Source organism: Myripristis murdjan, chromosome 23, assembly GCF_902150065.1.
Source record: "Myripristis murdjan chromosome 23, fMyrMur1.1, whole genome shotgun sequence".
Classification (NCBI taxonomy): domain Eukaryota; kingdom Metazoa; phylum Chordata; class Actinopteri; order Holocentriformes; family Holocentridae; genus Myripristis; species Myripristis murdjan.
Genome location: NC_044002.1, coordinates 14497808 through 14512035, shown reverse-complemented (window position 1 = coordinate 14512035; position 14228 = coordinate 14497808). Strand labels below are relative to the sequence as shown.

At 43.2% G+C, this 14228-nt stretch overlaps 1 protein-coding gene across 2 annotated transcripts in view; it reads right to left on the bottom strand.

The window, feature by feature from the left end:
• prickle1b (prickle homolog 1b) overlaps window positions 1-14228 on the bottom strand; it is a 38037-nt gene that overhangs the window by 2523 nt on the left and 21286 nt on the right. For both annotated transcript variants that reach the window (XM_030045536.1, XM_030045535.1), the window contains exons 2-7: window positions 9478-9675; window positions 6492-6605; window positions 4746-4883; window positions 1869-2072; window positions 1329-1515; window positions 50-1042 (exon numbers count right to left, since the gene is read on the bottom strand). In XM_030045536.1, the coding sequence (XP_029901396.1) occupies window positions 50-1042; window positions 1329-1515; window positions 1869-2072; window positions 4746-4883; window positions 6492-6605; window positions 9478-9663 (1822 nt within the window). In that variant the 5' untranslated portion in view covers window positions 9664-9675. The remainder of the gene's footprint in view (window positions 1-49; window positions 1043-1328; window positions 1516-1868; window positions 2073-4745; window positions 4884-6491; window positions 6606-9477; window positions 9676-14228) is intronic.

Below are 14228 nucleotides of genomic sequence, written 5' to 3'. Positions count from 1 at the left end.
AAAAAGCAATTGTTTCCAATACATTCATATACAACAGTTGTGTCCTTACCAGTAATGTTGGACAGAGCCAGTGAGTCCATAGAATCTCCAACACCCTGCTCAGCTTTTCGTAGCTCATCAGCGATACACTCCAGGGAGTCTTCATACCAACGCCCACGGTCCTGCCAGAATGCTTGTCTTCCTGGCTCAGATTGCTCATGGTCCTGGTCCAGTTCTTGGATTTTCCTGGCACTAGCAGGTCCTGGGTGGCTCCCATAGGCTGAGTCTCCCAGCCCATCTTGGGACTGGGCCCAATACATTTCAGGGAGGTGCTTCTTGCTAATCAGTCCAGGACTAAGGCTGTTGCTTTGGGATTGATTGTAAGCCTGACTCTGGGTGGGGCTGGCAGGGCTTGGAGAGGAGGCAGTAACACCCATGGATGCAGTGTCAGGTTTAAGCCAGGGATCAGACACACCTATCAGCCTATTTCTGTCATTGTTGGGGCTGGGAGCTTCTAGGGATTGCTGCTGGGGTTGATGTAACATTGCACGGTCGCCAAACTTGAGCAGGAGCTGCGTCATATAGTCCTCATGCTGGGCCCACTCCTCTGGATCCTCCTCTGCCCCGGCTTCCTGCTCTTCCCTCTCCCTCCAGAACCTCTCTTCATCCAGACCTAGACCTGCCAGCTTACGACCCACAATATCAATGTCCCCATCCACATCTCCATCACCCTCTCCATCGCCATACTTGTACTCCAATGAGGGGACAGTGGCAGTGGGGTTAAACAGCTGTGACTGCCTCCACTGGTCACCAGGCCTACTGCTCTTCCCCATGCGGATGCTGCGTCTTGATTCACGTGAACGGGCGGACTGGAAGGCAGAATCAGACGAGTCAGAGGCATGGATATCTTCCCCTTGGCTGCAGGCTTTTGAGCAATAGATGCGACCCTGCTTCGGCAGGAAGGGACAACCCAGCAGAGAGGTCTTACACTGGGCACAACAGAAGCATTGGTCAGTCGCGTGCCAGTGTACACCTTCGTAAGTCATCTGGGCATGGTCCACACCTATACAATGATGGGATGAAATTTGTAAGAAAAGGGTGTTTTGGGTGAAAGCAAAGTTGATAGAATTCAACAAAGAAATCTAGGAGTTAAAATCAAGATCTTGTGTTCAATCTTGTGCACTGGACTCCAAAAGAAAGTAGCACGTTTTTCCAATGCCAAAGACGGAGAAAAAGAAACAAAAAAAGTAAAGTAAAATATCTTTATAGCATGTTTTTATAAAGCCAGTTCTGAGACAGAACTATTCATTTAAAACATTAGTTATTCCCAAAACACAAAAGTAACTCACCAATGTTCTCACCACAGGCCTCACAGTACTCGGCATAGAGTGACTCAAAGCAGCCACAGCAGTAGGGCCGGCCATCTTTCATGATGTATCGCTGGCCCCCCAGCATCGTCTCACACTCAAAACAGGCAAAATGCTTCATGTGCCAGTGACGACCCTCTGCCTCTGTGCACTCATCCGCAAAGATAATCTGAGGAGAAACGCATACAAGTGCTGATATTAGTCCTGTGGAGGTCTGAGGCATTGACTGAGTTAGTGGGATAATTCCCGGCATAATTATTTTGGTAGACCTTAGTATTGATTTTTCCATGGTTCCATGGTTATGTGGTTATGTGTATTCTGTTGTACTCAGATCTTATTCTATTGTACTTAGATCTTATTCTTTATTTTTTAATCTTTTTTTATTGATTTATTTAATCCGTAATCTGTGGATACTGCTGAAAAACTGTGAATTTCCTGCGGGATGAATAAAGTATCTATCTATCTATCTATCTATCTATCTACTATTCACTGTAAAGGTAGGCCATGGCAGCTATTTGGTACCTCGTCACACGCGGAGCATCGTGGTTTCAGCAGTTCGGCATGATGTCTTCCACAGTGGATTTTGCCATTCTGATAGAAGTAGATCAGATCCACGAGCAGCTCATGGCATGTGGCGCACACAAAGCATGATGGATGCCATGAGGGTACTGGTCCTGCCCTGGATGCAAAGATGGCCATCTCTCCTCCGTTGATACCTCCACTACACTAGGAGTCAAATAAAAAAAAAAAAAAAAAAAAAACATAAACCACTATTCATAATTACATTTTAGGCATTTTGTCAGTGCTCCCATTCAGAGAAGTTTAAAATGACTAATGATTAAACCAGTGGAGGATTGATGTCTTGCTCAAGGACACTGGGGCAGAACAGATGCTTGTGCAATACTGAGCTGGGATAATCTGCTGACGGGTATGCTACCTTGAGAATGAACCTTAAATGAAATACTAGCGATGCTGATGCCTGTGACACATGAGGAATGCAACATAATTTAAGAGAGATTATGTGGATATCTAGTCAAAATGTATCCATAATCTCACTGTTGATGTTACACAGGCTAAAACAAAGAAGGCTAAACAACAGGTGACCATACCAGTGCCAGTGGAATATGATCTATTCAAAACATTAGTGATTCCTTCAGTGATGACTGCCATTCCAGAAACACAATATAAACAACAGTTGATAATTACATGGCCACAGTGGAATCCAGTGATTTCACTTCAGTGATTTGCTAACTTAAAGCCTCAGTTGATGAAATGATAATAGTGTTACAATTGGATCCTCTATATCTGACAGATTGGATTATTAACTAGGATTAGGACTTTTCCTATCAACGTGGGACGAGATGCAAAGTGAGTCAATCAACAACATCTGTCAATATTTAAAAGACAAATAAGTCTATCTTTCCAAGCACAACTATTCTGTCAATCTTTCAGACAAATTGTAACTTTTATTGCAACCCTTAATGTACTTTTCTATTCTCTCAGCAGTTACTTGGAAGTGTAAGCATCACTTCTGCTTTCTGCTGCCAGGCATCTTACTATGAAATGAAATACTTAGGTTATTCAGCAGCTTGGGTGTTTGTCTCTCGAGAGCATTTATGTTGTCTTGCTGTAGGTTTAAATGGAATACACAGCCTTGGTCCCAAGTCCAAAGATTGTATGACTTGACAGAGATTGGCAGAGCGTGTCTGAACATGCAATCACAAGTCTTTATATAATCTAGCGGAGCCATGAGACACCAAAAGCAGCCATGGGATACCATACCCAGCTGTTAACCATTATTACCAGGGTGGACAGGGGCCTTGGATATAGGGGTGTCGTATGTCCCCTGGAGTTACGGCACCAGGAAACTGGAGCCTGACAAAGTGTGTGTGTGAATGTATGTGTGTGTGGGTGTGTGGATGGATGGGTGGGTGTACAAAGTAAATGCGTGAATGTGTGTTTGTATTAGCCTGCACATGCGCATGCAGGATGTATCTACGTGAATATGCATGTGTATGCAGGATATGTGTGTGCATGCACATGTGTGAGCCTGTGTGTACGCTTGTGTGTTCCTATGCGTAAAGTTGACATATGTGTAACCATGCATCCTCTGTGTTTGAGTGGTGACAGACCACATCTGCTGTCCAAGGGGATTACCATGGCTTGCCTGTTATTCCTGGATGCCTGGCAGGGACAGGCCAGCAGCTCAGAGGATGTGGTTTAGTCACTGCTCAGGGCTGGGGTTTCCGAAAGCAATGTAGCACTAATATTTGTGTTCACTACATGGAACGCCAGCGGGCAAAGATGGGGCCCAAATTTGTCCTTCCACAGCAGCTCAAGTCAAGATGCCCTTCAGCGAGCTGCTTAACCCCGAACTGCTCCAGTGGAGCTGCTCAGTGGCCAACAGCAGGAGACAGTGGTGGCACCAAGCAGCTCCTAAGTGTGAATATGTGTAGCTGTATGAATGTAAAGTGGGGCAATCCTGAAATGTAGCATGCATCTCAAAAAAAAAAAAAAAAACTACAAAAAGATGCTCAAAAAAGGTTAGAAAATAATTTCCTTTCAGGTGAGCCAATCATAAGAGAATCTTGTGACATATACTGAACAAGTTCCAATGTTGTGCACAAATTTGTTTGCAGGCCAAGTAATGATTTCTGACAGTAACGTACACCTTGGAAATTCTTACATGTTGCATTCACATGGACTGCAAAAAGCTCTATCTTACCAAATTAATTCGTTTGGTACAATTATTATCTCAAAAAGCTGTGTCAACCTATGCAATTCTGAGCTACTACTTATTTCCAGACAATTCTAACGAGCTTATTTTTACTGAGAGAAGTGAAATTATCTCACCCAATTGGCAGATATGTTCACTTCTTCCAGGACGTTCAGGAAAAATGGGATTTGAAGACTGAATGCAAGAACTGCTTGTTAAACTGGACGTTATTTGCAGTGTACCATGCTGAGATGTGGATGGATGGCAGGAAATTAGCCACATTCCTCGTGGGGAACTGACTTCTCCGCTCGGCTTGAGCGTGAGCCTCCCAATTTCCCCACTTCCTCTCTTCCCCTAATGAGGAAATTTATGTCGATGATTAAAACCATCGCGTTAGCCAATCAAGATCATGCCTTGGGCTGCCGCACATCGGGATGGGTTAGTGGGTGTCAGCTATTCGTGATATAAATAACTTAAGACCCAGCAGTTGGTTTCCTTGTAACTGGTAGCTTACCTCATGGCTATGTGAGCACTAAATGAGCGCCTGTGTGCATGTGAGGCATGAGTGTGCATGCATGCTTGTTGGACTGTGTGCTGTGTGTGCACCAGTGCGTCTCTCCCTGTGTGTGTGTGTGTGTGTGTGTGTGTGTGTATGTGCTTGTGTAATTGTGTGTGGCACCTACGTTTTCACAGCGGGAGTGTTGCAAGGCCCGAGGCAAGATCTTGGGTGTTCCTCTCCCCAGCGCCTCCCTCTTCCTCTGGGCACTGAACATGTGGAGCTCCCTCTTCTCCTCCTCGGTTAGAGACTGGCAATAGCGCACCTGGGACAAGGGGAGAGAGACCAATTTATGGTGAGGAGAGAGCAAGAGAGGAGAGGCAGAGTAGAGAGGAAGCAATCAAAAAGCATGCCTCCATAGCCATTAATGGATAGGCTTTCATCTTTGCATGCGACTCTGGGCGAATCGACCCCGCACAGTCCTTATATGGTGAGAAAAGGGTTTAATTTAGGCTAATTCCCCTCAAGGCTGCGTTGAAAGGATGGCGTGAGCGATACACAAATGTTTCCCCTGTGTTTAGAGATGGTGAAGGCACAGATAAAAGATGAGGAGTATCCTAACAACCAGCTCAGTTGTTCTCTAAACAACAGTAAACGATACTCTCACACACACATTCTCTCTCTCTCTCTCTCTCTCTCTCACACACACACACACACACACACAGAGCGCTTATCCTAGTTAACCACAGTCATGCAAGGAATCCTGCAGCAGTTTGCTTCCTCAGCCGCCAGGTCTGCCAACAAACATCATAAAACTGCTCAGTCAAACGCTGCGTACGTGTTGAGTGTACATGTTGTGTACCTTTCGTGTGTGTGTGTGTGTGTGTGTGTGTGTGTGTGCGCAGACCACCTCAGTCAAGACAGTACCCCTCTGGTGATAACCCCTCAGCCATATCTCCTAATGTAAACTACGCTAACAAAGATGCAAAAGGAGTGCTGGTTTACACACCATAAAGCTATTATACAGGAGGAGGAGCTGGCATGGGCTTTACTGTTAGAGGACCGAGGGAATGTGAGGCAATTGTTTTGGCCTTTAATAGAAAAGGCCTGCAGATTGTCCTGACGTCAAGCTTTAGCGAACAAAAGGGACTAGTGCCCCAGCTACATGCTTTAGTATTAGTTTAGTTAAGTTTAGTTTTTATGCATCCATATCTTAGGGACCAGTGGTCAGATTTTGATTAAATATAGAAGAATGGTGCACCTCATTCACAGTATCTTGCTGTTTTCAACTCCAAAAAAAAAAAAAAAAAAAAAAATCAGCATTGGATTTTGATTAAACTTGACGCATGTTGCTGCTGCATTCTTGTATTTTTAAAATTCAAAGATTGTCCCAAAAATAGCTTACCATTTCAAGTTAAAGCAAGACAACATGTAAGTTCCCTCGTTTACTGCTGCATGATTTAGTTACCATAGTTCCGTTTGGTTCAATTCGGCAAAATCAAATCCATTTTGTCTCTGCACCTGGCTATTTTTTGATTACTTGCATGATTGTCTCAGTGGTTCAATGGAAGCTTTTTCTACTGTTGCAGTCGCTGTGGGCTCACTGGTTGAGAAGGTCAGCTAGATCTGAGTGTAAGTGTACATATTTAGTTGGTTACTGATATTTTTACCATCTGTCTCGCTTGCATGTTTCACTTAAATCTTATCTCCATGTCAGTGGAATAAGATATGGAGGCGAACTCGAGGTTTTTGCACATCTCATCTCTGTAGCAACTCTCTCTCTTTCCTTCTCTTATTGTGTAGTTTGCTTTAATTTCCCCCATGTCTCTCACTAACTTTTAACTTTTCTCAATTTGTCTTTTGTAACGTGATGATTTGGAATTGTTGAATGTGTCTGAAGCTTGTCTGAGTATCAGTCTCTCTCTCTGTCTACCTCGTTGTCGTGCGGGGGCAGCTGGTAGAGGAGCTGTCGGATCCTGTATTTCTCTCCTGGGCTGTTGACGTACGGCACCTTGTCCTCCGGTAGACAGGAGAAATACATCTGGACCTGAGGATGGAGACAGACAAATGCACTTCAAAAGACAGAAACAAGTGAAAAAGAATCCCTCTACCCACTGGGATTTTTTTTTTTTTTTGGTTTAAGTAGAAAAGAAGGACATGTTTGGCAGCATAGATGGACGAGAAGAAAGAGAAACACGGAGAAGATATTAGACTGGCTGTTGTTGGAAAAGCAGAGAGAAATCTAATTTGTGCCAGACTCTCATGATGTTTGACTTTAAAACTGAGTTTGAAAGGACTCTATTGTCCTTTTTTTTTGTACAGTCAGCTCAGACCACATAACACAGGCTTATTTATTTCTTTATTTATTTCAATAACTGTGAAAGTCGGACCCAAAGCTTGAAGAACATATGACCATATTTTTTTTTTGTGAAGTTCAAAGCAGATAAAGAATTAACCACCGTGCTTGACTGCCACACACTGAGGCAGATGGAGGGAGGGATGGAGAGAGAGAGAGAGAGAGAGAGAGAGAGAGAGAGAGAGAGAGAGAGAGAGAGAGAAAATTGGGAAAGTGCCACATAGCCTGCAGACAAGAGGCCAAGTCTGTTTGCAGACAGAGGGAACTGAGCAGTAAAAAGAGGAGGAGATGCATAATGGTTCTGCACACACACACAAACTCACACACACAGACACACAGACACAGACACACAAAACAGAAAAGTACACTGTCCCAAGGCTAAAAGTCAAAAGTAATGTTCTGCTGAGGTTGCAAGATGAGACAGTTAAGATGGAGAATTAAGTTAATGTGCAGTTCCTATCCTGTCATGCTGGAGAAAACAACTTGCTCCGACCCTGTAAGACTTCCATTTGTGGTTAAACAGTGGATGTAATGTGATACCGTGCGGTGAGGTGTTTTGTCATTTTAATATGGAGAAATATTGCCTTAAATCTACATGTCAAAGACATTCTATACAAGCCCTGAGACATGTGTTTATTAGAGGTGCAATAATTCATTCAATGCATGCACTGATTATAAACTCTGCTGATTCAACTGCACTGATCTGCTGAAAGAAATACAGAGTGAATTGCTCTGACTTGACTGAATCGATTTGAGATGCTTTGAATTGATTCTTTCACAATTCTCACAAAAGATCTAACAGAATGCTGTGAATTTCAACTTTTAAAAATCAATAATGTTTAATTAAGTCCTTTGTCTGAGTTTTTCATGTCAGGAATTGACTCATTCCCAAAAAAAAAAAAAAAAAAAAAAAAAAAAAATCATTTTGAAAATGAATTGCCAACAAGTGAGTCATAAATTGAACTGAATTACAGTTAAGCCGACACCCCTAATGTTCACATGTGTGTGTGTGTGCATTCCAATATGTGTATGCATTGGTGTGTGTGAGAAGTCCTAACCAAACATCCACATGTAAAAGTGATTGTATATATTCAAATCAGTCACTAAAGATGAAAGGCTTTTCCTCCAGTTAGTTTTATGGCCTCACCACAGATGGCCAGATCAACATCCCAAAATACCAGTAGCACTGTTGGGAGAGGCTGGACGGGGCTTGGGGGGAAGGAAGGAGGGGTGGAGGGGGAGAGAAATCAAGAGACACAGAGGCCCAAAATAGACAGAGAGACAGAGACAGACAGATAGAGAGACAGAGACAGACAGGTACACTGACATAGATGTGGAAAGGACAAGAAAGGAGAAGAGAAGAGAAGAGAAGAGAAGAGAAGAGAAGAAAGGAGAAGAGAAGAGAAGAAAGGAGAAGAGAAGAAGAGAAGAGAAGAGAAGAAAGGAGAAGAGAAGAGGCTTTTCCATGCTGCCCATCAGCATTGACGGGCAGCATGGATATCATGAAGCATAACTGTTGCTGTGTGTGTCCTCATTTTGTGTCACTGTGGGGCAAATACCGTCAATCCCAATCCAGTCACAGGCGCCTGACTGTGAAATCGCAACACAACACGCAAGAGACAGCAAGGGACTGAAAATGTTAATGTTTGCTCAGGCTGATTCCCCCTGACAGGTCAGAGAAAACATGGACAGAATTTTCTTTGCCCTGAAATATGTGAAATATGTGGGACGTCAGACGGTCATCCTGAGTGAGCTGTGTAGGACGTGCGTCTTAAAACACACACTAGTGAAAGTGGAAACAAAATTATAGACAGAGGCTGGGTTTCACCACAGGGAAACACTCTGTACTACTAATCTGTTAGCGTGGCGTGAGGAACAGTATGTGCATAACCTGAGCTGAACCCGTGATGTTAGCAGGCAGGTTGCTTGTCTCATCCGTCCAGATACTCCTACAATGTCATGTGTCTTCAGCCCGTGATGTTTAATGCATGTTATCTTGTAAAAATGGGTCGTAATTTATCATTTACAAATAAGTCGCGACAAGCACAGGTGCTTTCAAGATATGTGAAAATGCATTTGTATAGGAAATTGATGACAAGAAGAACGGCAACATCTCACAAAATATCTATTTCAGCTCCATTAGCACATACAGGAAAAATGCACGGAGAGCACCAAGCCAATGTTTGCATTTTTTTTCAAGGTGCTTCCATTCTTCTGCATTCATTTCAAATTCTATATTGAGCCAGTTTGGAAGCCACCCCTGTCTGATGTCTCTCATGTGGATAGCCTTGGGAAATGGCTAATTTCACGTTAACATATGAAAACCAAAACATTTTCACGAGGTCACCTTCCCCTGACCTTATTTACCGCTGCTAAGGAGTTCCTGCATGTCCCAAAATGGCTTTCTACTGCCCCAAGAGAACCATTTGTAGGTAGAAAAAGCGTAAGATAGTGGCAGTAAAATCAAAAGAATGTGCGTTTTCAGTGAAGAGAAAGTAGCAGTCGGGTGCATGTTTTTGCCTCTGTGTCTTGTGCCTGGTTATGTGACAAGCCATAGTCGTACCTGCTCAGGCCTGAGTCCCGGCGGCACCCACGCGTACTCCTCCAGCGCACAGCCAGAGTCGTCATCTGAGGTGGAGCTCCTCTGGAAGCCCAGGGATATCTTCCCCATCTTCCCCCCAGTACGAGGCTCCATCTCCAGGCCTCGTGGCGAAGGACGCTCCCCTCTGTCGGCGCGCTCCAGGTTCATCACACACGGGCGCTGTGGGGAAGAGGAAGGAGTCATTTTAACTTCAGAGGAGGAGGAGGCCTTTTCTTTCTTTTACTCTCTGGTTCTTACTTGTTTGCTTATGACTTTCTTCTAAATCTAAATGACAAATATGAATCAGATAGCACTTGTCCCCTGGAGAAAATCAAAATAGTCAAAAGATGATTAGGTTTCCCTTTAATGCATCCTGGTGATGTAAACATCAAAGTCATGATGAAAAATCATTTTGAGATTCCTTAATTTGATTCTTTCCTCTTGAAAGAAATTGTTGAGGAGCAGCTTGACAGAGAGGCATGTTTCAAAGCGTAAACCAGCGGGAGATCAGTTAGGAAGAGAGAGATTCAGATTTATTTAAGAGGGTGAGTGTGATTGTTGAAAGATATGATATTTTTATTGGCTGAAATTTTAGTTCATGCCTATTAGTTAGGCGTGATATAACCATTGAAGATGCACTGTTTTCCAGGAGGAAGTGATGGAATTTTGATTTTAAAAAAAAAACATTAAACCATAAAGGAAATTATTTGACATTTAGATGAATGAATACCCTGGCACGGAAGCCTTTTTTTTGTCATTTCATTGTGACTCGATGCTTTCCTGCCTCTTACCGGGTGGATCTCACGTTGCATGAACAGGACATAAACTGATACAACGGCAGCATTGTTCGGTACAGAAGGTTGAAAGGGCTGCACTTCCATCAAATCTCATTATCTCTAGTTGGATGCAAATCTCTGCATTCACTCACTGTGCTTACATTGTAAAGTCTTACATATCGACCTCTGGCCTTTTTAGGACAGCACTTCCCTATTTCAATTTGTGGCACACTCAAAAGTTCATCGGGTGCCTTCAGCCGTTTCATACGAATACGTTTATAATACCCTGACATCATATCATGCAACGGGAATTTCCATCACCTGTTAGCCACCTGACATCTGTCACTCGTATTCACTGTCCTATAAAGAGCTGAGCATGATATTGAAATTGCTTTTAGAAGTAGTTTATCAGGTTTTCTAGAACAGTGGATGTCTCTGTGCAAGTCGAGTGCATAAGAATAGGTGCTATGTAAGTGGAGGAGTGTTTGCCCACATCATGGGATGTGATAAAAAAAAAAAAAAAACATCAAAGAGGGAGATGCACAGAAGAGATAAATCTTGGTGTGCATGAATTACACGGTAGTATATAAAAAGAAACAGGTTTAGATGTATGCTATGGTTTTAGGAGATGTGTGCAGATTTTTAGGATCACTAAGTATTTTCAAAAACATTTAAAGCTGAGCCTTCTTTTTACCAGCTGATAAGAGCTGGTCTGTACATGAATAGGGATTAATCAGTCTCCTCGTTGTGTGTCTCCCGCCTTCGGCAGTAGCCCTCTTATCTCACCAGCCATGTTCTTCAGAGCCCCCTCAGCCTGATAACAACGCTTTGGTCTCAAGGTGTTGAAAAAGCCACTTCTCCTTCGCCTCGCTCTGTTCTGCCCCTTTGACGTGCAAATTGTGACCAGAATAGACCCTGTTTAGGTAAAAACAGGCGGAAGCTCCTTACAGCCCCTCCTAACTCCACACGCACGTTTGATCTTCGGACAAAAGAGCCGCCCTCAGACTCATTAAGGTCTTGATGGCGTCTATTGACAAAAATAAAAGGTACATTATGCATGCTTCATTCCAAACTCATTTAGTGCAGCCTAAACTGAGAGGCAATCAGCCAGCCAAGGTGCATTAAAACAGACTTTGGCCAATCGCTTATCAGGTGAAATATTGTTTTTTAACCCTGTTTTTATCATTTTATACTTTAACCTCTTCAACTCTGCTGCTCCCATGGGCGGGTTCATCATTGCTGTGCACCCCCGAGGTTTGTTGGGACCCAGGAGTTTATTTAACTTCTACTGGCAATCCTAAATATGCTGTGCTGAATTGCAGGGAAATGTGTAAAAAAAAAAAAAAAAACACGAGACATCTAGATATTTTCTGTTAGATGGAATAGTGCAGCCATAAAACAATGGCATATGGGACTGAATATTTCACTCAATATAAACATGACGTAGCTTTAATGCAGCAGTGCTACCGGCAGATGCAGAATATACATGTGACATCGTTGTGCAATATGGAAAAGGAAGGTTAAATGTCAGGTTCAGCTGCATAGCAACATCCCAGGATCTGGTAGGGATTTAAGGGCTTGTGCTCAAAGACACTTCAGCAGGGCAGATGCTTGCTTGGGGTTTAAACCCAGTTGAAGGATATTCTGCATACTCACTGCGCCACCCTGCTGCTGAACTTGACTAACGTGTCCTGATGCAGAATCCAAATGTTGTGAGTGAGCAACTCCATAGTCACACTGAGTCTCTCCGCCCCACTCATCCTCAAGGTTTGCCACAGCTCACTCTTCAGCTGAACCCCGGTGATGAGATTGGATGCCCCAATTAGCATACAGTTGAAATCCACTTAAATAGGGCCCAGGGCCTCAAAACACTGAATTTATAGATTATGAATGCTGTTGAAACTCAAACCAAAGCTCTTATCACGGGCTGTTTGGGTGTTGCTTTGTTGTTAAGTGACTAATCTATCAGGTTTTATGGCAGGATGGATAATGTTATCACTCGGAAGCTTTTCTAACTTTATCTCATGTAACCCGGTTAGGGCAAGTAGGTGGTGTGGTTTGGTGAATTAGGTCATTTTATATATGCTGTGCCACTATATCCATGGTGCTGTGGTTGTGACTATACACACTGACACAGGGGTCAAACGAATGGCTGATTTAAAGTAGAAAATAGCCTACGGAAGCTACCTTTAATTTTTATTTTTTAAACCTACACTCATACTTTTAAAGCTACACTGCCTGCTGTATGCACTACACTATGTGCAATGCATCAATCACTTTTTTTTTAATGTTGGCTGTAAATTTTGTTTCATGTGTCTCATGTTTTCATGTACTGGTTTTTGTTGATGTTAATTTCCCCTTGAGGGGTAATTAAATTCTCTGCTACTACCATTCCTGCTTTTGCCTCGCTAACGAACTCTCCTGGAGTCCAACCCTGCCTGTCCTCTGACTTTCCTGCCTCTCATCTCAGAATTTGCGGGGAAAAGGCGACCGTGGATTCCTGAGCCAATATACACAGCAACTCACATTACACCATGTCACCCCTTGGCAATAACACAATGTCTGTCTTTGTCAAAAACAAAAACAAAATGTCCACCCGCTCCCCCCGGTAAGGCCAGGCCACGGCGGAGACATGAGCGGTGAGGCGGAGGGGGTTAAAAAAAGGGGAAAGTTTTTGAAAAAGGCATTTAAGGAGTCACAATATTGGGTCTGTGTAAACATGGGCCAGATGTAGCCAGCTAACGGATAACTGTGTGTGCCCCCAGTTAACTGACATGTCTGAGGGGGCTTTCCTTGGCTGGCTGAGGCCGAAGGAATTAGTTAGTCAAATAAATGGCGTTTTCAAATGAACACAGCCTGGAGCTAACAAACTCAATGCATCGTAATGTAGCCAGAGATATGACTTTTCCAGATTGTGTCAAAGTGTATCATATTCTCCGTGTGAGAGGATAATCACAAAAAACACAAACGGTGAAATACTTACAGGTTTAGTGACCTGTAATGAATTCTGGGGTAGACTCTGAGACACTGCGGCCACCAAAACAGTTAATTTGATATAAAATGGACTAAATAAAAAAAAAAAAAAAAAGTGGTGTTTTTTCCTAAATGTCATGGGAGTTGCTTCAGGAAAACCATTAAATTGTGGAGTTCAAAGGCCGAGGTCATCACTCCTTGACTGGTGAGGAGTGTTATTTTAAGGCCAAATGGGTGTCAGGGGGTGCACAGGAGAATTAACCCAGCTTGAATAAGACCACCTGCACGCACACGCACACACACACACACATTACCTCACTGCTATCCACACACACACAAACACAAACAGTAAGACCCAGCCATGCACCTACACTCATATCACTAGACACACAAACACAAAGCAAGTGCACACAGACAAACACACACACACACACACACACACACACACACACACACACACACACACACGCAGTATCAACTCACTTCTGTCCACCACTCACACACAGCTCTGTAATCTTAAACTAAGCTTAGCCATTCACTCTCTTCAGCTCTCTTTCAACACTTCATGTGTTGCTTTACAAAAGCCGAGGAAACCTCCCACAATCCTCCGCATGCCTTCTCATCAACAGACCTAAGCTGCGGCGGAACCGCAAGCCGTCTATTTTCAACAGCCAAACCAACCGCGCTGCTCTTCACTCAAGACTGTCCTGCTGCATTAAATACACTGCAAAAAAAACAGCATCTCAACAGTGGGATGAGATAATCCCACTCGTTTCCAGTCCAGTGCAGAAATTAACAAGCTTAAATAAAGTATATTGAAACAAATAACACAGATTAAGGCAGATCAGTCCACTGGTATCAAGGTGACACTTGATTCAAGAGAGGTATGGAAACAAGTTATGAGAAAAAAGTGGGATTGTAACATTCTTCCTCCTTGTCTAAAAAAAAATAAGATTTTAACACTGAACATCAGACTAAAATAAT